This window comes from Trifolium pratense, linkage group LG7 (assembly GCF_020283565.1).
Source record: "Trifolium pratense cultivar HEN17-A07 linkage group LG7, ARS_RC_1.1, whole genome shotgun sequence".
Classification (NCBI taxonomy): domain Eukaryota; kingdom Viridiplantae; phylum Streptophyta; class Magnoliopsida; order Fabales; family Fabaceae; genus Trifolium; species Trifolium pratense.
The window spans coordinates 32,839,552-32,866,813 of NC_060065.1; the positions used below are offsets into that span (position 1 = coordinate 32,839,552).

Below are 27,262 nucleotides of genomic sequence, written 5' to 3' on the forward strand. Positions count from 1 at the left end.
CTTCGAGCTCAATTCACATGATACCATGGTAACAATGAGTTCTATGGTGTGTTCTTATTAGTAATGGAGCAAATCTTGGGCTTCACTACAATAACTTGTTTTGTTGCATTGGTGGAGTGACTAGTGAGTGACATATGTAGATATATATACCTATCTAGTATCGAATTTTCTCATCGCATCAATCTTGAAATTTAATGTTTTTATTATATTTGTCATGAGGTATAGGTTTGCATTTCTTGAGTACTATTGACAGATATAACTAGAAGAGTTTCTATAAGTACTCTACTATTATATCTCCACGGATACAAGTCTATATTATGTCTATAGGAATAATAAATATATGATATCATTGATATATGGTTCTATGTATTAGTTATTAAACTTTGGGTGCCTATGCTCTATGTATTAGTTATTAAACTTTGGGTGCCTTGCTAATGAGTTGTGTCCCTTAGTTTTGGGATTTTGAATCTTAAAGCACTTTGGTTCTTGCAGTGTTATACTGCAACACTAAGTGGAAATTCATTTACTGTGTAGTTGATAACCATGTCTAGATGTCATAAGGAAAGGTTGAATTCATCTTTGGTTTATTATAAGTAGCCTTACCTTGCATTTGCATGAGGTTAGTTCCACAGTTCGAGTGCATAGTACTAATCACACGATAACAACTCCAATGTTGCATCAACTTAGAGTGTGTTTGAAAATGTGGTAAGAATAGGATAGCTTTCAATGCTTCCAGTTAACCAAAGCTTCCAGTTGTTTCGAGCTAACCTCACACTGGTACTGTGGAAGTGATGATTTCCAAACACACTTATCGTGTCATTAACTTTGTGGGTATAATGGGAAAGTAGAGTTACCAATTATTCTTATCGTAGCTGCACATTGCAGAAAGAATTGTGTTCATGCCTGGAATTGTGTGGTTGTGTTAAATTGTAAGCTTGTGGTATCATACTGCCTACATTTCCTTCCAGTTTGAGATGGCATGTGATGAGAATATGTTGCCAACTTAGAAATGTTCCTTGCGGCTGTTTTCTTATCCCTTTCCCACCACTTTGCAGTCCCTCTATCGGTGTACCGGACCAAGGGATAATCGTTGACTATCTTTCTTTACCTGTCTTCCTTCGATATCTTCAAATTTTTCATTTATATGCCATTAACTCCCCGAAGTTGTTTTGAGACACAAACTTCGATTCGACCAGCGTGGCGGCCACAAAAAAAGACTGTCGGATCCAAACAGATTTGAAGTTACAAGACGAAAGGGTGAAGAGTGGTACAGAGAGAGCCTCGTCGCACCACTACCACCCAAGGTTACATGATGAGCGGCGGTGTTTGGAATAAGGAGGGAGGGGAAGGAAATGGAATGCCGGTGTTGACTTTGACAGAGAGAGGTGAGAGCATTTTATGAATACATCAAAGTGAAATATAGAGTTCAATCACTTAATTTATGATATAAAATTTCGATTCAACAATAACTTTTATAAATATATCCAATAAAGAAACCAAAAAAGTTAAATTACTAAAATATTACATCCAATATATAACTTGCTAATTATATGATATTTTTGAAAATTTATGCTTTTATTTATAAAGAAAAGTGATGATGTGGAAAATGTTTTGACCAAATTTCGAATTTACTGTTTTATTATTTAATATGTTTATATTTTTTACCGGCCGAAAATTCATAATCTAGAAAAATTCATATAGAAAGGACTAATAATTAATAAAATCTTGTATACTTTAATTCAGTCAAAAAAAAAACGTACATATTTTAATTTCACTTTTTTTTCTTATGACCATGTTAAGGTGGGATTTTCTGTATTATTATACTATTATTATAAAAAGAAAAAAAATGTATTTACGGTGTAAAATTATTTTCTTGAAATGACATAGAAGATTAAATATTTTTATTGATAGTCAACTTAAAATTAATTTATATTTACTGTGGGCATACTTTAAACTCTTGTCAAAATATATTCGAAGTATGGAATTTTGATTAAAATACTATAATTTATTATGATGATGTAAAAGTGAATAATTTAATTATTATATTAACGTTCACACAGATTACTACCAATCCATCGTTTTCTTGCAGACTCTTGAAACAGCTTACACGTTTATAGTAGACTTCATTCTCTCTCTCTCTCTCTCTCTCTCTCTCTCTCTCTCTCTCTCTCTCTCTCTCTCTCTCTCTCTCTCTCTCTCTCTCTCTCTCTCTCTCTCTCTCTCTCTCTCTCTCTCTCTCTCTCTCTCTCTCTCTCTCTCGCACACAGGAATCTCTGCCACGCAACATGCAAGTAACTCTGAACATCTCACCTGTTTCTGACTCTGATCCTGTTACTCCAAACAAAAGGTACTATGTTCTGTTCTCACACTTCGATTTCCTTAAGGTTTCTTTGTTTGTTGACTTGTTGTATGTGGCAATGAATATATGGTACTGTGTGGTTTTTTATTCCATTCATGCTTGACTTGTGTCTCATATGTTTGATTGAGGTCAATGATCAATATGCTAGTTTCAAATTAATCTTATGAGAGATTATCTTCAAATATGCTAAAACATTGGTTTCATTTTCAAACTAAAAAACACCGACATTGAATGTAATTACATGTATCATTATCGTGTTAGACACCAATACAGTGTCGATGCTATGGAGTTTCCAATACTCAAATATTTTGTGTATGATATATCATGTACTTTATCTGACCTTGATTATAAGCAAATATTTTCTTCTCATGTTATTAAGGTCGAATTTGAGATTATGCTGCTTTTTTTTTAATAAAAAAATCTGTTTATTTTTTTTTTTTTCCTTCAAACTATACTTTATCGTGGACGTTTATGTTTGAATTTGTTTTTGTTTTAATTTCTGGTTTTGAAAACAGAGGAAACAGATTTTGAAAACAGGGGAAAACAGAGCAAAACAGGGGATTTGTCTTTTGTACTCTTCTTTACTTGTCACGCGTTTTCTCTTTTTTTCTTTTACTGAAATCTATTTTTTTTTTTTAATGAGAAATGGGTTTCAACTTTTAGAGTTTGAGAATATGTAGCAACTGTAAAAGCTATTTCTAGGGAATAAGGAATAAAGGCTTGATTTTGCTCCTCTCTTTATTAATATGATATGATGTGCTTTTGGTTGCAATTATCTCTTTTCTTATCTCTAATTACATGAAGTTTTATTACTATGATGAATTTTTAGAAGTTATTGCTAATTTAAATCTATAATATTAGAGATTAATTGATCATGCCACCTATCTTTCCCAATAAGAAAGAATATTGATTGAAGTGAAAGCTACATATGTTTGCCTTTTCTTTCCTCTTTGTTTTTGTCCTTTTTAGTAGTAGACCTCGATTTTGTGCTGTCCAATCCCGCAAGGTCATGCAGTCACATGTATCACATGTATCCCCGTCATTTATGTAAGATCGAACGACTTGTATCAAACACGCACGAAATTTTTAGGCTTTAAAATAATAGTTATATATTCTAGTGTTCATAAAATATCAAATTTATATTGAGCACTAGTTGCGGACTCGCGGCTAATATCGTGCTCACGAAATAAATTTCCTCATAAATTTTTGAGCCTCAATTAAATTTGCTTTATTTGAGTCTAAAAAGATAAAGGAGCATTTAAACACAATCTTTTTTTGTCAGTCACATTGATGAAGTCATTGACTACTCCTTTTGTACTTCCCCTCATTTTTCAATGTTCAAATTCAGCTTTAAATAATGGTTGGTGCATTTAAGCTCAGTGGCCTAACTTTTTTGTATAGATTGTCATCTAATTATGCATTTAAGCTCCAATTATTGCTTAATGATTTTCTACTATCTTATTATGCATGCAGGTTTTGGCTCTTATAACTTAGTGGTTGGCAATAATTATTAGCTGAAACAGTTGGAAAGCATTTTTTACTTAGTTAGAATACTAATTATTGTGATAATTAATCACTTTCTTTCTGCTGAGTAAAATAACTTAAATTTAGATGGGAACTTCTCAAGGACAGCCAAATTCAGCTTGTATTAATTCATCATCTAATGGTAGTAGCAGTCAAGGAACTAATGTTTCTTATGAAACAAGCAACATGGAGAAGCAATTCTCTACCTTGGAATCATCTCAAGCATCCGTTGATTTCACAGCTTTTCATTTTGACAATAACATGAATGGATCGCCGATAAGTGATGACTATAGAGCAGATAATAACAGCTTTGAATTGAAGAAAAAACTTAAAGACTTGGAGGTTTCATTGTTAGGCCCCGAGTCGGATATCGTCGATAGCTGTCAGTCTTTCTCAAATGGTAGCCGGCACAAAGGCGTGTCTCAACATAATTGGTCTAAGATTGTAGAAATGATTCCAAAACTAGACTTGAAAGAAGTTCTTATTACATGTGCACAAGCTGTTTCTGATGGTGATATTGAATCAGCATCAGGATACATGAACAATGTGTTAGGAAAAATGGTATCGGTCAGCGGTGATCCGATTCAGAGGTTAAGTGCTTACATGTTGGAAGGTTTAAGAGCAAGGTTGGAATCATCAGGGAGTGTAATTTATAAAGCACTGAAATGTGACGAACCGACAAGTAACGAATTAATGAATTATATGCAAATATTGTATCATGCTTGCCCATATTTTAAGTTTGCTTACATATCTTCCAATGTTTTCATTTGTGAAGCATTGGAAAATGAGTCAAGAATTCACATAATTGACTTCCAAATTGCACAAGGGACACAATGGTTGTCACTTTTGCAGGCTCTTACGCGTAGACCAGGTGGACCTCCGTTTGTTCGTGTGACAGGTATCGATGATTCACGATCGTTTCATGCTAGAGGTGGAGGAATTCATATTGTAGGAAAAAAGCTAGCAGATTATGCTAAAACTTGTGGAGTTCCATTTGAGTTTCATAGTGTTGCAATGTTTGGAAGTGATGTTCAATTGGAAGATCTTGTAGTTCGAAATGGTGAAGCTCTTGCTGTGAATTTTCCTTTTGCTTTGCATCATATGCCGGATGAGAGCGTGAGCACAGAGAATCATAGAGACCGGCTTTTGAGATTGGTGAGTAGTTTGTCACCTAAGGTTGTGTTACTTGTGGAGCAAGAATCCAACACAAACACTTCTCCATTTTTTCAAAGGTTTGTTGAGACTTTGGATTATTATACTGCTATGTTTGAATCAATTGATGTGGCTCTTCCTAGAGATGATAAGAAGAGGATCAGTACAGAACAACACTGCGTGGCTCGCGATATTGTTAACATTATAGCTTGTGAGGGAGATGAGAGGGTTGAAAGACATGAACTTTTTGGAAAGTGGAGGGCAAGATTTTCAATGGCGGGTTTTGTACCGTTACCATTGAGTCCCTCGGTAATTGATTCAATTAGAAATCTCTTGAAACATTTCAATGAAAATTATAGAATTGAAGAGACAGATGTTGCTATCTATTTAGCATGGAAAAGTAGATTTATGTGCACATTTTCTGCTTGGAGATGTTCTTGATAGGGTCGGCTCAAGACAAAGGCTTAGAGTTAGGTGAGGACTCGTAGTGAAGAAATCATGAGAGTGGATTCGTATCTGCAATTTTTGTTAGATATCAAAATAGAGGTGAGGCTATAAAATTAGTAGTATACGTAGGGGTGAATAGGGTGAACTGAGCGGCCTAAAGCAAAGACTTGTCCGACTTTGTGCCTGGGTTGACTTGACTTACTGTTATAGGTATATGAATACATTTTTCTTGTTTGTTCTTCCTTTGTTTATCTTTAGTGACAATGTTTCGCGATTGGACTTGGGATTTAGCTATGTTCCAATGTGGATCCTCCTCCATTTTTGCAGTCTTAAGAGTTTAATATAGTACCAACTTTCAAAAGAGTTTGTGCTTCTTTACATTTACTACTTCAATTCATTTTCACTTCTTGCTTTTAAAATCCCTTTTAACTTTGACTTTGGAAACCATAATTTCCGCCTTGATGACGCTGTGTCATGACCTTGAAGCCACACTTTGCAATGTTGGGCCACCACGGCCGCATGGAGGACGAGTTCATGCTGCGTTTCGAAACATAACAATAATATGATTCGACACATTAAGCAAGCTCAAATATTGAATAAAATTGAATACTGTTACACTGTATATTGTTAAGATATTCATGTAGAAAACCTTTCCAAGATTTAATATTCTTTAAAAGAAAACAATAGCATGTTGGGTCCCATATGCAAATCTCATGAATTGGTTAACATATCATGAGTTGTGCATGTCATACCATTCTTTGAAGTTTGATAAAAAATCTAGACAACTTTTCTACATGTCCAGTACCTTCAGTTCTGTTTTGTGTAAAATAGTAGTCTTTTTGGGACAATAATAAATCAAATATTTCCTCCCATCTAAAACAACTTATGTACTCTCTCCGGTCTTATTTATAAGTAAAAGTCAATCAAATATTTTGGCCTCAAATATAAGCAAAAATTATCAAAATCAACTCCATTTAATGTTATTTTTCCAAAAGTACCCTTATTAATTGTTCTACTTTTTACATGATTGTAGAGTCTTGATACATATTTAATATATTGTAAGGTCATTTTAGAAGTTTCAATAGAAACATCACAAAAAATTAAGATAAAAAAGATACTCCTTAATAAGTGTGCAAAAATGAATTTTTGCTTACAAAAAAGGCCAGAGGAAGTACTTGAAAACAGCAAACGTTTGATTGGAAAACTAAGTACATTTAATAAGTATAGAAGTTTATAAATTCATTGAAACATGTGTGAGGTAATTTATTCAAGTTTGTGTGTTTATCAAAGATTTTTTGGAAACAACAAAGTTTAAATGTGAATTAATTGTTGCATTGAGAATCAAAGATTTCATTGGAAATTGATGTTTAAATTAATATGTCATTCAAGTTTGCACATTTACAAAAGTTAATTGGAAATATCATATGTTTGATTGGGAAACTAAAATGACAGTTAAATGTAGAAATTTAGATATTAAAGATGTATTGGAATACATTGAGAAATGTGACATTAAATAGTGTATATTAAGAGTTTCAAATTATCTTTTTTCCACTGCAAATAAGGAAGTGTTAAAACTGACCCCACATGAGTTAAGTAAGAGTTTCGGTGGGATATTAGAAGATTAGGGTTTGATTAAGTTTTTCAACCACTTTGGGGGATTCAAGGACTAAAAACAATTGTTTTTTCAATTTACAGGGACCGGATCCAAAAAAATTTTTACCGCAGCTAAAACCAATGAATATTATAATTGCAGGAACTAATATTATATTTAAACCTTTATTAAATGTTGTGTGAAAATAGCAAAAGTTTGCTTGGGAAACTAAAAGGACATTTAATTAATATAGAAGCTTAGAGATTCATTGAAACGTGATGTGTGAGGTAAGTTATTCAAGTTTGCGTGTTTATCAAAGATTCCTTAGAAACATCAGTGTTTGAACGTGAATCAATGGTTGTATTGGGAATCAAAGGTTTCGTTGGAAAATGATGTTCAAATTAATGTGTCATTCAAGTTTGCACATTTACAAAAGTTGATTGGAAATATCAAATGTTTGATTGGAAAACTAAAATGACTGTTAATTGTAAAAGTTTAGAAATTAAAGATATATTAGAATTAGAAAATGACATGTTGAGAAATGTGACATTAAAGAGTGTACGTCAGGAGTTTGAAATTGCTTTTTTTTTTCCAATGCAAATAAGGAAGTTAAGGAAGTGTTAAAAACGGCCCCACCCGAGTTACCTATAAGTTTTGGTGGGATACCGGAAGATTAGAGTTTTCAACCACTTTAGGAGATTTAGAAATAAGGAATAAGGGGAAAGTGACATCACCCAAAAGTTATCCACTTGTGTGAGTCTGTTTTTTTTTTTTTATATTTTTTTAAATTTGTTCCGACCCTAGGTTTGACTAATTTAAGGGGATCAATCCCACCACCCACTTGTGGGGATCTCATTTAAAGCCAGATTATTTTTTTTTGCTCGGTATGGACTAACCCACCGAAATTCGCACCAGAAAGGATCGAACATAAGACCTTGAGAGAAACATACTCAAATGACTTAAATCAACACCACTAGACCAGCGAAAGTTATCCACTTGTGTGTCTCTGTTAATCACATAGACATTTTAAACATAAATTTGAGTAAAATGAGTAACTTATTATAATATTAACATAAAAGACCAACTTAAAACATTTTAAACGTAACTTGAAATCTAAAATAATCGTAAAGGACTAAATGTGTAATTAAATTATTTGTTTTGTCATGTTGTGTAATGATTAGAATTTCGCATTTTAAGATGAATAAGTGGGAAATTCAAAGTTCGAACCCATGTATATTGCAAGATAAAGAAGACCATAAGGCTCTTTTAGAGCACTTATAAATGTGTTTTCATTTATCTTCATTCAAGAACACTAGCAAGACTCGATCTTGAATAAATGTTCCACTCATAAATTGAACTCAGATTTTTTCGAGCAAATCGGTCATTGGTGGAAATAATTTGACTTTTACTACTAAGTTTTTTTTTATACATGTGAGGGCAAAAGCCCTACTACTAAGTTTTTTTTTTTGACATAATATTAATCACGTTTATTACAAAACCATGTAACGAATATAGTAAAAAATATCCACACAAAAAAATAATACAGTAAGTGCATCTCCAATAAGAGTATCAAAGAGAGTTTTATAGACTAATGATCCGCACCTTATTTTTTTATCATTGGAGTTTCATGACGTGACATAAATGATATCAAAATTTATGATATTGTACCTTATTTAAGGTACCACATCATCACTTTAATATCATCAATTTAAGTTAAAAAAATAAATATGAAAGGACCTCTTGTTAATAATGTATGATATCCAAATTGATATCACCATATTGAAATAAAATAGGTATGAGTTGCATAAGTATTATATGACATTGTTTGAACCACTTATTAATAATGTATTATACCCAAAGTGATATCACTATTGAAGATGCTCTAAATAATTTGAATTTTGCTTCTAGTTTTTTTTTTTTTTGTCTTGATGAAGTGGTAATCCACTAAAGTTAAACTCATATATAATTGTACAAAAAAAAAACTCATATATAATTGTGAGATCCCGAGTTCGAACCCGGGCCACGACGTCTGGCCTAACAATTTCGGCATTTTTGTCGGTTGAGTTAGTAATTATGGGACGCTTCTAAATTTGTTTTAACAAAATAATAAATGACATTTATTAGAATACCATGTATTTAATTTTAAAATGCGACCAAAACGTTTGTCAATCACTGAATTGGTAAAACTGTTCATAGAACGGTTATTTTGGGAGATGCAGAAGTAAGGAAGTTCATCAACCTTGTCATGCAGATCTGAAGGCAATTTTTTTTTTAGTCAAAATAATTAATTAAATTACCAAAACTAATATTTTTCCTCATTTACATCCCATGCCTCATTTCATTTTGATGCCCTTTTACATACAAATATTGCAAATTGATTTTATTTGGCTCCTTACTTCTCCAATCTGCAGTGAAAGGTACAATTTCTTCTAACAATTTCAATTTATGTTTTTTAATTTTAATTTTTTTTTCCTTCAAAATTCTAATGCTCCATTTTTATGTATTCTCATCTTGTTATTTCACATATGATATTTGTAATTTACAGATCTAGTTTTAATTTAATCATCTGGACTTTGCTTGATTGTGATATTAACGCTTTATATTTTGTGCCTAACAAAATTTTCATGTCCATAGATCATAATATTATATAATTCTATCTTGATTCAAAATTATTAATATTATTTTGTTTGGATGATTAAGATAGGACATAATTCTTCAGTGTAGAGTGTTAGTATTATGAATTTATGATTAGAAGAACATCAATTATGTTGAGGAAAAAACTTAATTTTGTTAATGTGTAACAAAAGGTGAAAACAAAAGGTGGGGTGCAAATAGAAAAGAAGTTACAAGGGTGGTGAGTGAACATGGAAGAGCATCCGGAGAGAGCCGAATTGCGAAGAATTCAAAGGGAACAAGAAAGGGAGAGAAGGAGGATTCGTGATAGACAAAGGAGACAAGCAATGACACAAGAACAACGAGAAAGACACCTTGCGCGTCGTCGCAGGAACTATCAACTTCGAAGACAAAGAGCCGCGAATGCTAATAATGTTAATGCTCCATTCATTCCTCTTCCTCTTAACCCTCTTGCTTTAGAATCAAGTGCTGGTGAAGCTAGTACTAGTGATGAATTTCAAGGTGTTAATTCTTTGACCTCACTAGACTATAGAGTCCTTTCTCATGGTATTGGTTTTCCTCATCATGGCCTTAATCAAGGTCAAGGAACAATGAATTTGGGAACTGAAGTTTCTCATGAAGGTAAAGACTAAAGATCTTGTTATATTGCAATTTTTGTTTTTTTGTTTTTGTTTTATAATAGAACTGAGGAACGAACTCAGTACTTCTAGCAATTTTTTTTTTTCATTATACTAAATTTTACAAGTTGATTTATTTTTTCTTTTAATGTTGCAATTTAATCAATAGGGTCATCAATGAACATGGAAACCCTAGATTTGAAGCTCGATAATTCACCAAGGATGCGTCTAAGTCGAATTAAAAATCTTGCAAGAAACAATGTAGCTTCAGCTGAGTTGAAAACAAAGGAAGATAGGGAAGTTGGTGATTTTGGTGAGTAATCTCTTCTGGACTCAATTAATTATATAAGTAACTACTTAGAATTTTCTATATTACCATTTCTTTCTTCGTTTAATTTTGTACGAGAACTTGTTTCATTGAATAATATTTTGAGAATAATAGCACGTATGAAACTAGTTAGATTTTTCTTCTGATATTTTGTCCACCAAAAAGGACTACGTTTTTGCTTATATTTGAATCTGGAGTAATAGTTATTTGTGCGAAGAGAAGTTCTTAAGTTTGGCAATACTTGACATCTTTGATTATAATTAGTTTGAATGTTCTTGAAAATTTCAGGTAGCACGCCGAAATCCTTGCGTTTGAATTCTGTGAAGCGTATTGCTCGATCTCAATCGATGAACTCTGCTCCCAAAGAGACTGATATCCACCAGAAGGACGACGATTTGCCTCCAGAAGAAGGGATTCAGTTACTTGATAATCAAAGCTTTATGGCTACTAGTTAAGGTGAAGTGAGAGGTTCACTTAAAGTTACCTTACAAAATAGTTGCATAATTAAGGACTAAACTTATACATTACATGGAGAAATTAAAGACATATATGTTTTGGGAAAATGTTGTTTGTTACTATGTTATGTGTTTAAATTACAAAACTTTCGCTTATAATTTGTTTTCTATTTACAAAGTTTGTGACAACTTTACAATTAAAAGTGAGATGGAGAGTAAGTGATGTATGTACCAATTCTTAGCAGAAGCATGATAGCTTATTGATTCTTATGGAGTAAATGTGAGATTGGCATAGTAAATATTTTGTTGCTACTTTTGATCTTATTTCTATATAACATTCAAAGTTTGATGTTAGATTTAATGTTGATACGTCAAGTGCGAGTTAGAAACCTCATAAGTCTTAATAGTTAAATCCAAAGTCTTCCATAATAGCACATAAAATTTTGCATCGCAACACCGCAATATAGTGGATGCAATGGCTACATCAATCTAGAACCAGTTGCATCAATCTGCAAAATTAATCTATATAATACTTGAACAAATTATTTTTTCTATATTTCTTGTTCTTTTATCATATATTAGAGGGTATTTTAAATAGTTTAAGATATTTTATTTGTTGGTGTAAATCGGCATCCTTTACGCGTAACTATACAGACTAATTCCACGATTCTTGTGGAATCTAAATAGATGACAAAGTCTCCCCAAAAGTTTTAACACTACTTCATGCTCAAGTCGGAAGTCGAACTCAAGACCTTAGTTAAACTAAAAGAGATTCACGTCATTTTATTTAATTGCTCTTTGGTAAAGTTTAAGATATTTTATAGTGATGGGGAGTTGTGTAATGAGATAAATATGATATTTTAGAGGAAATATATAATAGATGTGTGATTTTTGTATGGTAAATAATCAATTATAGTATTTAGTACAAATAAAAGATAGATTTAAATTTACATTGTATAATAAGCATTGCAACAACCACAATATCTACTATTACATTGACAACAATTATATTCGACTGGGGATTTAAAACATTGATCATGTAGACCAATTAATGATTGAAACTTCCCCCCTTTTTATTTTTATCTAAATCATGAAGAATTTCAAAGATTATATTTTGCTATACAGAAATGTGCAGCGGCGTATTGTTTGTCTATCTTTTATTCATGTGTAATTATTTTTTAGTAAATCTCTTTATCTATATCAACCATGATAACGTTAGTCACACATTATCTCAATAAATTGGTCCAAAGTGATAAAACATTTAGACTCATTAAACAAATGATTACGTGAATTCAATTATGCATATGCAGAAAATTAGATTATTAGGAAGATAACTCATATTGTTTGTTCCACAAATTTTTTGACAAAATTAATTGTCACTAAACAATAATAAAAATTTCGTTCTTTTGTTTTGCAGTTGTTGTAGTTAGTTGCGTTGAAGATGATGGATCTCAAAATGTGTTTTTAATTAGTTGCTAGCGTGTTTGTTACTATATCTAAAAGAATGTTTTTTAAGTATTTTTTATCTTTTATTAGAAAACATAAGTTTGTTTCTCAAATCTCGAAGAAATTATGTGTTGTTTCTCAAAGATTTTGGGTTTAATCCATTGAAAACTAAAAAAATATGGTGGTGAGGTGACTATCTTCTTCCTTATTTTCAGATTTTTTTCTCTTTTTTGTTATTATAGTACTCTCTCTTATTAAAGAAAAATTTATTTTATAGATTATCATTCAATAAATCTAGAAAATAATCTTTTTCTTGTAATAAAAACTAGAACTAGAATATTTTACTAATGGTGTAGTGGTTGTTCTCTTCTTTTTCTTTTCTTTATCTTCTTGCACTTTAAAATAAGTGATTAAGCTCAATTGTGTTATGATATATGATATATATCCATGGGAAAATTAGAAAACTCTTTGTATTAATTAACGGTACTAAGTAATATTACAAATGAAGATAAATTGACCTTCTAATAAGGTTATTGTATTGTAACTCTATATCTCTAATAAACTGCATAAGGAAGGTAATAGAGTCTGAGTAGGGTATTATAATACTCATTTTTATACTTGTGGTTTATTTTTTGCAGATAATTATCCATACTTGTACTCGTACTTAAAATGCAGGTTTTTATCCTATTCATTATGTATGTTTTTTTGCGTACCCACTAAGTATGAGGGACGGGTGGAGGGAGATAGCCCGTAGTAAGGAGGGTGGTGAGTTAGGGGCAGATGGTTTAGGGAGCATGTTTCGAAAAGGGTGGGGGACGGGTCAAATACTTTTTCCTGGACCGATTTCTGGATGAATGAGATTCCTTTGTGTGAGCGGTTTGAGCGTCTGTTTGATTTGGCGGAGACCAAATTGCGTACGGTAGCTGAGATGTTTTCGCTAAGGTGGGGAGCGGATGGAGAGGCGTGGGATTGGCGGTGGTAGTTGAGGGTGTAGGAGGAGGAGGAATTGTTGGGGAAGTATAGTCTTTACTTCTTAACCTCTCCTTACAGGCCCAATTTTCAAATAGGTGTCAGTGGCAGCCTGACCTTGATAAAAGCTACATTGTTCGGGGCGCATATTAGTTCTTGACTTCCCATGTTTCGGCTACTATGGATGATGCAGAAAAACTCATTTGCCACTCTCAGGTTCCCTTGAAGGTCTCCATCTTCGCATGGCGTTTATTGCGTGATAGATTACCCACAAAAGTAAACATGATCCCTTGAACTCACTTTTGCATTTTTGGTTGTGGAGCAGCTGAGTCGGCCCATCATTATTCATCTCTTTCGGTACTTTTTGTTCTCTTTGAGCATTAGTTCATTCGTGGATTGACATCTCATCGATGGATTCCACTTCTTTATGTGATCACTTTGTTCAGTTTACATATTCATCAGGTGGATTTTGAATGCGTCGCTCCTTTTTGGAACTCATTTAACTTGTTAAAAAAATGATTATGGATTCAATCCGAGAAAATTAAAATATTAGAGAGAGAACTCATATGGTTTGTTACACAAAACAAAAATTAATTATCATTTAAACAAAAAATCGTTCTTTAGTGTTAAGTTGTTGTAGTTATTTATTTATTTTTTTACATGGACAAAAGTGGTAGATACTTAAGTCTTTTAACGATTTAGTTCTGAGTTCGATTCCCAACTGGTGTGTATGGAGAAACATTTGTTGTGAGATGTCAATCCCTTAAATGAATTTCAGTTATTTCGAGGGAATTAGTCTATGCAGTTACGCACCGATGACACCTTTAGTTTAAAAAAAAAATGTTTTAAATTTTAATTACTTGCTAGCATGTTTTCTAACAAAAGATAAAAAAAATACTTAAAAAACATTCTTCAACCAGCTTTGCTCCTTTTATATTAGCTCCATTTATACAGATTGGTGACATGTGGTAAAAAAAAAAGAAAGGAACGGTTGAGATTATAAGTTGTACGCCCTATATTATTGGCCAGCATAAAAATAATTGAAATGTTAAATCAGTGGCGACGCTCACCATTCCAGCGCCGGTCGAAACCTACTGCTGCATCTTCCTCGCCTTGCCGCCGGAGCAAGTCTCATGTCGACGTCATGATACAACATGCTTCTAAACCACTCTCAATTGGGCCTTCAAAATCATTGGAAGAATAATTTAATTTAACAATCTCATAGAAGAATTGTTGTTACTAACATTGAAAGAATTTGTTGCAATATTCTGAATCACAGAAAATCAAATTCCCCTTCAAGTGCGCTGCAACTGTAACGAACGGTGAGAGGCGGCGGCGACGGTGGCAACAGTGACGGCGATTAGAACAACAGAGGGAGGAAGATGGAAACTATAGGGTGCCGTTTCATTTCTGTTTCAATTCTGTTTCTTCTATTTTTCCTTTTTTTTTTTTTTTTTTTTTTATTAAACAAATTCTTAATTTAAAGTGTTTAATACCAGCCTTTAGATTAAAATTTGCCACATGTCACACATCCATCAATAACAAGGTATAAATGGAGCTATTAGAAATGGAGCAAAGCTGCAGTGAAAGGTACAATTTCAATTTTTATGTTATTTAATTTTCAGAAAAATCTTTACAATTATAATTCTCCATTTTTATGTATTCTCATCTGGAGTTTGCTTGATTGTTATAGTAACGCTTTATATATTGTGTCTAACAACATTTGAATGTCACGTAGATCATAATATATCATATAATTATCTTGATTCAAAATTATTATTATTGTTTTGTTTGGATGATTTATATAGTACATAATTCTTCAGTATCAAGTGTTAGTATTATGAATTTATGATTAGAAGAACATCAATTTTGTTGAGGAAAAGCTTAATTTTGTTAATGTGTGACAAAAGGTGAGAAAAAAAAAAGGTGGGGTGCAAATAGAAAAGAAGTTACAAGGGTGGTGAGTGAACATGGAAGAGCATCCGGAGAGAGCCGAATTGCGAAGAATTCAAAGGGAACAAGAAAGGGAGAGAAGGCGGATCCGTGATAGACAAAGGAGACAAGCAATGACACAAGAACAACGAGAAATACACCTTGCGCGTCGTCGCAGGAGCTATCAAATTCGAAGACAAAGAGCCGCGAATGCTAATAATGTTAATGCTCCATTTACTCCTCTTCCTCTTAACCCTCTTGCTTTAGAATCAAGTGCTGGTGAAACTAGTACTAGTGATGAATTTCAAGGTGTTAATTCTTTGGCCTCACTAGACTATAGAGTCCTATCTCATGGTATTGGTTTTCCTCATCATGGCCTTAATCAAGGTCAAGGAACAATGAATTTGGGAACTGAAGTTTCTCATGAAGGTAAAGACTAAAGATCTTGTTATATTGCAATGTTTTTGTTTTTTTCTTTTTACGATGGAACTGAGGATCGAACTCAGGACCTCTAGCAATTTGTTTTTTTCATTATACTAAATTATACAAGTTGATTTATTTTTCCTTTTAATTCCTTTTAATGTTGCAATTTAAATAATAGGGTCATCAATGAACATGGAAGCCCTAGATTTGAAGCTTGATAGTTCACCAAGGATGCGTCTAAGTCGAATTAAAAATCTTGCAAGAAACAATGTAGCTTCAGCTGAATTGAAAACAAAGGAAGATAAGGAAGTTGGTGAGTAATCTCTTTGGACTCAATTATAATTATAAGTAACTACTTAGAATTTTCTATATTACCATTTCTTTTCTCGTTTTATTCTGTATGAGAACTTGTTTCGTTGAATAATATTTCGGTGAATAATAGTGTTAGCCGGTATGAAACTAGTTAGATTTTTTTGATATTTTGTCCACAAAAAAGGACTATGTTTTTGCTTATATTTGACTCTGGAGTAATAGTTATATGTTCGAAGAGAAATGTTTAATTTGGCAATACTTGACATCTTTGATTATAATTTGTTCGAATGTTCTTGAAAATTTCAGGTAGCACGCCGAAATCCTTGCGTTTGAATTCTGTGAAGCGTATTGCTCGATCTCAATCGATGAATTCTTATCCCAAAGAGACCGCTATCCAGAAGGACGACAATATGCCTCCGGAAGAAGGGATTCAGTTACTTGACAATCAAAGCTTTATGGCTACTAGTTAAGGTGAAGTGAGAGGTTCACTTCAATCTACCTTACAAAATAGTTGCATAATTAGGGACTAAACTTATACATTACATGGAGAAATTAAAGACTATGTTTTGGGAAAATGTTGTTTGTCAATATCTGTTTAAACTTTAAATTACAAAACTATGGCTTATAATTTGTTTTCTATTTACAAAGTTTATGTGACAACTTTACAATTAAAATTGAGGGGGAGAGTAAGTGATGTATGTACCAATTCTTAGCAGAAGCATGATATAGTATGTGAGTTTGGCATAGTAAAAGTTTCGTTGCTCCTTTTGATCTTATTTTTGTATAACATTCAAGGTTTGATGTTAGATTTAATGTTTGAGGTTGTTGATGCTATTTCATCTGTGTGATATGGATTATCTGAATTTAGTGAGGTGATATTATTAGTTCCAACTTTGAGGTGAAGTTTATAAATACTATAATTTTGATATAGAAAAAAAGTGATATCTTAGAGAAAATATAATAGATGTGTGATTTTTATAAGGTAAATAATAAATTATAGTATTTAGTACAAATAAAAGATAAATTTGGGACACAACCCAAACTATATTTGGCGTAGTATCCACGCTTCATAGGTAGTTGTCAGAAGAGGGCTGAGATGATTGGGGAATGGTAATAGTATTAACGTATGGAAACACCCTTGGCTGAGAAATGAAAACCACACACATGTTACTACGATGATGATGATGGCAGGAAGAGAAGATATGCGGGTGTCTGAGCTAGTGAACGAAAACACAGGCATGTGGAATTTTTGAACTTATTCAATAGATGTTTAACCAGAGACTTGATAGAGATCACTAAATTACTGCTAAACTTACTTAATCATGAAGATGCACCAATTTGGAAGTATAGCAAGAACGCGGTTCGGTCAGCATACCACCAACTCATGGAGAATATTATTGACAATAGCCAACTCAAAGTACCAGGTAGCTGGAAGAAACTATGGCAAATACATGCTCCCAAGAAGGTGAAAATATTTATGTAGGTTGGTTCAGAAAGGAGTTCCTTGTGATAACAAATGTCCGAATTGTGCTAATTATGAGGAGAATGAATGACACTGTTTTTGGGTGTGCAGCTGTCTAAGAAATATGGTAGAGAGTCCACTGTGGGAACAGACGCAGCGCAGGCATATATAGATAATGCTATAGGAATTGTTCCAATGCTATTCCAGATGCTTGATGAAATGGATGTTGCTGCCTTTACTCATATAGCCATGGTAGTGTGGTCTGCCTTTACTCATAAGAGATCCATAGAAGAGCAAGAGAGTATCTAAATGACTGGATAAAGGCACGGGCCACGGGAGATGCAGCATGACAGAAGTAACAGCAGAATTGTGATGGAAAGGCATGTGTGGATCAAGCCACCTATGGGAACACTAAAATGTAACATAGATGCAGCATGTTACAGTGATCTGAACAGGTTCTGCGTTGCAGCATGTGTACGTGATGCGCGTGGCCGTTTTGTGAAAGCTTACGCGCGGGGATTCGAAGGAAGGCCTAGCGGAAGCGGAAGCTTTGGTTGCAATGGAAGCTCTACAATGGATAAGGAACGAACGCATGACAAACATTCAGATTGAAACGATTGTCTTCAAGTGGCACAAGTTATTTATTCCAAGTTTAAAAACAACACTGAGTTTAGTATTATTATTGAGTTTTGTTGTAGTTTGTTAAATTTGATTCCGAACTATAAGGGTCCGTTTGGTGCGCAGGATAGGATAGTGACAGGATAGGATATACAACAGTATAGTGATAGGATAAGATATCAGCAGGATAAAAGTTATCCTCAGTTATCCTATCCTGTGTTTGGTGCACACAGGATAACAAACATGATAACTATTATATCATATTTTTAATACATATTTGTTCATACCAATATGATAAGATACATAACATATTTAAATGACAAAATTACCCTCGTAAAACAATTGTTATTTGTTAAAAATTATATTGTAATACTTTGAATTTTATAAATAAAAATATAAATAAGTAATTGTACAAAAAGAAAAAGTAATCAAATAACTTTAAATTTTAAATACAAATCATGAGAAAATAAGCAAATTAAGTTTTTTATATGAATCATGATCAAATAAATAACTCAATTATACATGTTAGATAAGCTAAATAAATATATGATATATGTAAATAATAAAACTACCATTGCAAAAGAATTATATTTAAGTTGTTATTAAATTTAAATTAATATTCTTATTTTGCAATTTTTTAATAATTATTTTAATTTAAAATATTGTAATTTTAGGAGAATTTTGATTTTTTAGATTATATAAATTACAAAATTACCCTTGTGAGAAAATCACATATATATTTAAAAAATAATTATTTTATTATTAATTTACTATCAAATTATTTTATTAATTTTCAATTTTCAATTTTTTATTTTAAAATATATTTTATAGAATAAATCAACGATTTTTTTTTTCTTATCCTATCCTGCTGGTAACCCAGCTCAAATTCAGGATAAGGATTTTAACTAGAGAAACAGGATAGGATAAGCTTCAGGATTAACTTATCATATCATGTTGTGTCACCAAACACTGGATTGAGACAGGATATGATATAGTTATCCTATCCTGTCTCTTATCCTGTGCACCAAACGGGCCCTAAGGTCAATCATATTAGGAGGCAAGCTAATCGAGTAGTTCATGATCTCGCTCAAGCAACTCGTTTATATGCTAGTTCCCGGATCTTTGATTATTGTCCGCCTTGTATTGAAACTATTATTATGAATGAAATGCACTAAGTTTGCTCATGTAAAGAAAAAAAAATCAATTTACATTGTAGTAATGACGGCAATATGCATCACAACAACCCCAGTATATCTACGATTACATCGACAACAATTGTGATCACATTTATATTCGACGGTGGATTTAAAACATTGATCATCATGTATACCAATTAATGATTTTATGGAAATTCCCCCTTTTTCTAGATCATTCCAGGATTTCAAGCCAACAAAATAATCTTCTTTGAGATAAATAATAAATTACAATATTTAGTGTTAAGAAGAATCATCTTTATTAAAGTTGAGTTCAGATTTCCTCCATTTGGCTATGGCCCATTTTGTCATGTCCATTGCTCAAATGTATAGCAAATGGCATAAAACAATTTAAATGGTTCAGATTTAAAATTTAAAAAGAAGTACTATTTGTTTAATAATAATAAAGAAAAAAAACCCGCTTTGTATTCTTCCTTGCACGGAAACCAACCGTTCCTCATGTTATACAACTTTCACTCCTCTTCTCATCGCTGTCACCCTTCTTTGTCCGTTCCAGCGCCGCTTCCTTGTGTCATTGCTCCCCTTTCTGTTCATCCAAACACCGCTGCCGTTTGCCACCATTTTCGTCATTTTTAGGACAAACGCAATGCCATGAGCAATTAAGTTTAAATTTAAGGATTGTTTGATTGTAATCAACTTTAGGCTGTAATTATAAGTTTTAATTTTAAGGATGAGAAGCTTCCGAAATTTTATGTCTGTAATTTTAACCGGAAAACAAAAGGTTTTAATGTAGTTTTGAGCTCGTAAGTTTCACAATTGTTTGATTTTGATCCCTTAAGTTTCAATTGTTTGATTTTAACTCCCTAAATTTCACAATTGCTCGATTTTGGTCCCCTAAATCTACTCATTTTGCATTGACTAGCCCCGGCTGACTTTTTTAACTAAAAATTGTATATTTCGCATTTTAAAAACATTTATAAAATAAATAAATTAATAAAAAATTGTTTTTTTAAAAGTTAACAATTATTTTTAAAAAATATTTCATAAAAAAATTAGTAAAATATTTTTTATAATAAAAAAAATAAGTTATTTTTTAGAAAAAATAATTTGTCATTTATTTTTAAAACAATTTTTTAATTTTTAAAAATCTTTCTAAATTTTAATATTTTTTAAAAAAATTTTAAAATGTCACACAGTCAGTTTTTAGTAAAAAATGTCAATAGAAGACCGGCAAATGCAAAAAGAGGTAAACTTGAGGCCAAAGTTGAACAATTGAAATTTGGGAGCCAAAACGGAGCAATTGTAAAACATAGAAAGTTAAAATCAAGCAATTAAAATTTGAGGGTCAAAATCAAACAATTGTGAAATTGAGAGACCAAACAAATATGAGTTAGGTTCTTCTGTGATTTTTTATGAGTCATATCTGACTCAAATTACGCATGTTTTTTTTTATGATCAAGCTGAGATTACTATTCTCAAACTAGTCTCGTTTTAATTTCGCCCTCCATTATATAAAAAATATACATGAGATTATGAAGAGATGGTGGAACCAAAGTTACAAGGTAACACAACAAGAATATAAAAATTGAAATAGCATTGTCACTTGGTTGCCTATAAAAAATAAATCTAAAATCTGTAGCTACTAGCTAGACACAAAGGTGGGAGAGAAGTTATGAGCCGATTATGGCAACACTACCTCGTTATTAGGAAAATGTTAAACAGTGTTTTCGAAATACTAATTAGCAAGACCTTTTTAATAAAGGCTTAAATATGTGATCAGTCCCTGCAATTACATCAACTTTTAGTATTAGTCCCTGCACTTTTTTTTGTTTGCTTTTGGTCCCTGGAATTTGATAGTAGTTTGCTTTTGGTCCCTCTGTTACTCAAAATGTTAAAAAAATGTTAGAAATAAACGGAGTGCCAGATGGCCCAATCAATATAAGCCACGGGGCACAGTAAAAAAACTCACTTTTATGAATTTTTTTTTACAAACTTTTATGATTTTTATTTTAAAGAAAAATAAATAAGTGAAAATTTATTATTAATATTTTATTAATAAAAATAAATAATTAAAATAAAATTGTGTTTTTCACAACTTCATCTTCTTCATTAACCACACAACCACCACTACCACCATGAACATCACCATTCACCACTACCACCACCAAAACTGTGTTATTAACCCATGTCACACAACTTTACATGTTAACCTGCTCAGCCAATTAAAGTCTTTATTACTTTTAAATTTTTATTTTATTAAAATTCCGAAAACACACCTTAAAAAAAAAATCACGCCTGTTCGATCGGGTTCTGTGAAACTGAAAAAATATAGTAATCCATTATTTGTGCTTTCTTCCCAAACAAATTCACAAGACCTTTAATTTCATTACAGAAAAAAAAAAGTTTAATTTTTGAATCTAAATCTCTCACTTTCCTTGGTGGAAGCTGGTGTTATAATTATCTTCTTATGCTCTGTGGGTCGTCGTTAACCTTTGATAAAATTGCTATATCAAAATTCTAATTTGTTGTGAGTATGAGATCTACGGGTTGTTATTTTGGATAAATTAGAAATCTTTATTTTTGTTTGATGGGGTAGACCAGAAAAGAGCATCAAAGTTATGGCGTGTGAAGTGGTAAGAAATCTCGGTTGTGAATTTTTTATGATTTTATATTAAATCTTTACTTATTTATTTTCATTTAAATTTTTTTAAAAAATATCATAAAGTGTGTCTTTTTACTGTGCCACGTGGCCTATATTGATTGGGCCACGTGGCACTCTGTTTATTTCTAACATTTTTTTAACGTTTTGAGTAACAGAGGGACCAAAAGCAAACTGTTATCAAACTGCAGGGACAAAAAGCAAACAAAAAAAAGTGCAGGGACTAATACCAAAAGTTGATGTAATTGCAGGGACTGATCAGATATTTAAGCCTTTAATAAATTAAAACTGAAAAAACATTCTTTAAAATTGGAACAGTTGATTACTTATTTTTTAATGCGTTGGTTGTTTGTCTAAGAAATTAGAAAGTTGGAGCATACAAAGATTAGAGTAGATCTAAATTCGATAAAAGTTAGTCACACATTATTACAATAAATTTGTTCAAGTGATAAGAGATTTAGACTCATTAAACAAATGATATTGGATTCGATCTTTGAATCCTGCATACGAAGAAAATTAGACGAATAGGAAAAGAACTCATATTGTTTGTTCCACAAATTTTCTAACAAAAATTAATTATCGATTGTTTTAGACTGGCCCCAATAACTGAATCGCCAACCGCTGAGCACGTCCAAATTGTGGAGCATCCCGAGATCGCATCACAAAAGTCAATGGACAGCGTACTAGTGTATCGTAAGGTCTGACATCGGAATGATGGACATTTACTTACCATCAAAGCTCCTCGGCTGTTTTTCGACAACCACTGATGGCATTATTACGTCCATCAGTGGTCTTGACCCAGTGTCGGAGGCTATATATACTCCTCTCATGCAGAAAAGTCAGATACATTATTCTTACTCTTAAATCCTTTGCTTCACACTTTTACTAACTTAAGCGTCGGAGTGCTACAAAACCCCACCTCATCCACCTGAACGGAAGAAGAGTACCATCAAACTAGGTTGATTCTGATCCAAGTACTTTTTTTTCCCAGTATTTTAGAGTATAGTTAGTTGTGTCGAAGATGATGGATCTCAAAATGTGTTTTTATTCACTTGCTAGTGTGTTTGTTACTTTATTTAAAATAATGTTTTTTAAGTATTTTTTTTATCTTTTGTTAGAAAAACATGAGTTTGTTTCTCAAATCTCATCATGTTTGTTTTAATTCGTAAGGAATTTCACTAATTGAGCTAGATAACATATTGTATTAGATAAATATGCATTTCTTTTTCGTTAATAGCATATTTTTATTCAAATTATATGGTGGTTAGTCAGATACGTAATCATTCGATAAATTTTAAAAATAATTTTATTTATAACAATTAACAAGAACAAAATAAATATATTTTACTAAATTTATATCATGGTGTAGTGGTTGTTCTATTCTTTTTCATTTTTCTAGAAAAAAGTTATTATCGACACACATGTACTTTGAGCAATGGATCTATTATGAATGCCTCTAAAAAATACTCTATTTTTAGGTAAAAGGTGTAATTTAATCAACCGTTAATTGGTTCAGTGGTGATTGACATTGAACTTTGTAGGAAGAACCACGATACGATCCTCGCAATTGTGATCGAGAGGGGATTAAAATCACTTGATGTCAGAACTAACGCTAAACCAAATTAAACTGTGATGAAGATAAAAAAAAAAGTTTTTTTTTTTTAAGAAACTAAATTAGCCCACCTAAATTGGCTCCAGAGAGAATCGAACCTCAAACCTCAAGAGGAACACACTCTCAGGTCCCAAGTCAATACCAATGCACCAATCCAAGTGTGTTTAAAAAAAAGTTGTCAATTAAATCAGAATGTTTTAATTTGTCATGTCACAACCCTATAATTTTATAAGAGACTCTTCCTAGATTTATTGGTCTGGTTTATTTATAAGTAAAAACTACAATTTATATTAAGCCACTAAATTTGGTATAGTGGTGAGGAGTTTGGGCAGTATGTTATAAGTCTTGAGTTCGATTCCCAGCTTATTGTGAAGAAAAAAAAAAACTACAACTTATATTTATGACTTAAATGATTTTTTTCCCTCTTTTATCTTTTATTTTTAATTTTTAAATTTTAATTCTTGGATATGTGTGCTCCCGGCCCTCATTCAAAATCTAATTCCTCTAATTTCCTCAAAATATGCCCTCATAGGCAGTGGCGGAGCCAAGAAAAAATAATAGGATGAGCCACTCAAAAATTATATTGCAGGCAAAAAAAATTTAAGTTATAATACTTGCAAAAAGTTGATAATAAAAAATTAAATGTTTTATTATATTATATGTATATTAAAAGAAGAATGATTGTTCTTAATTGAAAATAGTTGTAATTATGTACCCAAAAAAAAATAGTTGAGATTTTTTTATAAAAAAAATGGAAATTGTGAATTTTTTTGTTGATAAAAAAGGTGTTTTATTCACACAAAAAGAAGCATTTGAATTTATCTTTACATTATATTTTTAAATTAACAGGTAAATGAGTATTCTTAGATATAAGTTTATATCATTTAAAAAATTACAATAACTAACTATTAATTTAAAAACTATAGAAGATGAATTTGATTTTTTTAAAAGAAATTATAATGTAGTAATTTAAAAGTATATAGATATGAAATACAATGTTTTTTAAAGATATTTATTTGCAATTATGAAAAATAACAAAAGATGTAATTATGTAAATGGAATGTTGAAATTCTTTCTTTTAAGAAAAATAAAACAAAAAACAAATGCATAAAGCTGCAGTAGTCGATGTCGATGTTGAACCTACAACCCTCAACACAACAGCTACAAGGGTCTTGCAACCAACTAGGCTATCTGTTTTAATTTTCATAATCATGCGCAAACTAATATACATATAATATACTTGTAATTTTATTAATTCACTATGGGTATTATAGTCATTTCCTATTTTTCTAGGGTGGGCCAAGGCCCAGCCTAGACACCCCTAGCTCCGCTACTACTCATAGGTAGGTGGGATCCACTTTAACTCATCTCTTAATTGCCTGCATTGAAAAATGACTCTTTAAATTGACCAATACTAGGTGGGAATTAATTCATGGAAACTTCTTTAGTAAAGTCGCAAAAGTGTTTGTCTTTTTCACTGGATACCCTCAAGTGTGCCCATTCATCCATTGATTTAATTTTTTAATAAATAAAATTATAAGTGATGAAAAAATAAAGGGTGGAGATTTCACTTAAAAAAAACCTCACGAGAGAGAATCTTTTCCCCATTTTAATTGATCAATAGCTGAACAGCCGTGCCACATCATCATTAAGTATAAAGTCTACTGTAAATTTCTTTTACATGAAATATTTACTTATTGCATATAAGTCATTCTTCTAGTTAAAATTATTTTAATAAGTATAACTTGTTTTATTTAAAAAATATTTTTTAGATCTTTAAGATATTGACTACGCGTATTTTAAAATACTTTTACTTTGATTTTCTTTAAGTTTCCCGCACTTGTTAATATTTTTCTTAAAAATATTTAAAATTTCGCTAAAAACAAACTTTAAAATATCTAAATATAAAAAAATTAGATTGTAATCAACATCGATGTCAATATTTTGAAGATCTTGTTTATATATATATATATATATATATATATATATATATATATATATATATATATATATATATATTTTATGATTTTTAAGATGAAGGTTCAATTAAATTTTTTACGGATGAATTTGAGTTTTTAAAGTGTATCACGAAAATACTTGTAAATATTTCCCATTTAATTAAGGCAAATGCTAAATAGTGCCCCCGGGGCACTCTTTAAACCCTTAAATAGTAAGCTTTTTATAGAATTTTTATGGGAATGCGTAAAGTCAACGCATTGGAAATTGTAGTATTTAACTTTTTGAATAAAAAGTTTCTTTAAATAGAATGCTTAAAGAGTGCCCCGGGGGCACTCGTTAGCAAGACCCTTTAATTAATAAAAGTTGCACTAGATTTCTTGTACAGGTGTATGCTTCTAAAAAATTTTGCAACCACAACCTATTTAATTAGTTGCATAATAAATTAGTATTAAGCCATATACTCCAGGAGATGTTTTGTTAAAATAATCAATTGGGGTCAGCTGTGATCAGTTCTTAATCATTTAACAATTTATAAAGACATTCTCACACGGTCCCCTACTGTAGGGTCCCTCCAGGAGTAATTCTTTATCACCTACATTTTGCCCGCCGCAATTTTAGTACTCTCCCTCTGTATCACAATATTTGTCATGACAAAAATTTATATCACAGTATATGTCGTTTTATATTACCAACGAAGTATTTAATTCTATTTTTCCTATTATACAATTAACTATTTATTACTCTCTCAATCAACTCAGTGATTTCAACAAAATACTCTCTCAATCCCAAAATATAAGGGAAATTTGGTCAAATAAAGTTGATGTATTTAGTATAAATTTTTAACCAAATAATCAACTTTGTTTGACCAATTTTCTTTATATTTTGAGACGGAGGAGTATAATTTTAGTAAATATCCATCAAAATAAGCATCGATCCTTTAAACTTACTCTCTCCGAACATAAATACAAGCAAAAAAATTGTTTACGAGGTGTTTAAGAAATTTACTTAAGTGTAATTAATTTTCTTAATTTAATACAAAACATGAGTTAAATTTACTATATTTGTGTCCGGAGGGAGTATGGTGCAATTTTTTTTTAAAAATAATACTAAATTGATTGATATTTTTCAATCCAAGAAAACTAAATTGTCATTTCAAAAAAAAAAAGTTGAGACCGACTTTTACGATTTCAAAGATTAAAAATATCTGTTCGATCTCTTATTTTAGTTCAGGTCAATTCAATTGTGTAAAAAATGGATACTCTTTATGTCCAAAAGACTTTGCTCCTTTTGTCCTAGATTTAAAAAATGTCATGCGATTGACAACTTTATTGCACTAACCTCTTTTGGTTCTTTTGTCCTTATATTCTGTGCCCATGCACACGAAGTACTTCTTGTTGTTCGATTGATAATAATAATTAATTAATGAATGAAAACTGGCCAATTTCTCTAACTCGCATAACAGGTCCACATTTTATAGATTTTGGAAGCTCTAATAAATATCGGGTCTTGGTAACGAGTATCTGCAAAGCAGATAAAAAATCGGACGTTTCAGATCAATTACAGTATCCTGCTACATGAAGTCTGTTTTCAAATCTGATGATCCTATTGG

General features: G+C 31.6%; 3 protein-coding genes across 4 annotated transcripts; all 3 read left to right on the forward strand.

Annotated features, from left to right (window-relative positions):
- The first annotated feature begins 2,095 nt into the window (after positions 1-2,095).
- LOC123900111 (scarecrow-like protein 21) lies at positions 2,096-5,843 on the forward strand. Its single transcript, XM_045951430.1, has 2 exons — positions 2,096-2,347; positions 3,833-5,843. The coding sequence occupies exon 2, from the start codon at positions 3,971-3,973 to the stop codon at positions 5,474-5,476; it is 1,506 nt and encodes a 501-aa protein (XP_045807386.1). The 5' UTR covers positions 2,096-2,347; positions 3,833-3,970; the 3' UTR covers positions 5,477-5,843.
- Positions 5,844-9,279: 3,436 nt separating this feature from the next.
- On the forward strand, positions 9,280-11,383 carry LOC123899325. The gene is made up of 4 exons (XM_045950432.1): positions 9,280-9,490; positions 9,881-10,328; positions 10,494-10,637; positions 10,941-11,383. Exons 2-4 carry the CDS (start codon positions 9,938-9,940, stop codon positions 11,105-11,107), a joined length of 702 nt encoding a protein of 233 aa, XP_045806388.1. The 5' UTR covers positions 9,280-9,490; positions 9,881-9,937; the 3' UTR covers positions 11,108-11,383.
- A 3,145-nt stretch (positions 11,384-14,528) lies between these two features.
- LOC123899326 lies at positions 14,529-16,965 on the forward strand. 2 transcript variants are annotated; one of them, XM_045950433.1, is made up of 5 exons: positions 14,529-14,918; positions 15,022-15,112; positions 15,433-15,883; positions 16,056-16,190; positions 16,496-16,965. In XM_045950433.1, exons 3-5 carry the CDS (start codon positions 15,493-15,495, stop codon positions 16,657-16,659), a joined length of 690 nt encoding a protein of 229 aa, XP_045806389.1. In that variant the 5' UTR covers positions 14,529-14,918; positions 15,022-15,112; positions 15,433-15,492; the 3' UTR covers positions 16,660-16,965. The 2 variants fall into 2 exon arrangements, with proteins under 2 accessions (XP_045806389.1, XP_045806390.1); XM_045950434.1 differs by having other exon boundaries at positions 15,022-15,883.
- The last annotated feature ends 10,297 nt before the right edge of the window (positions 16,966-27,262 follow it).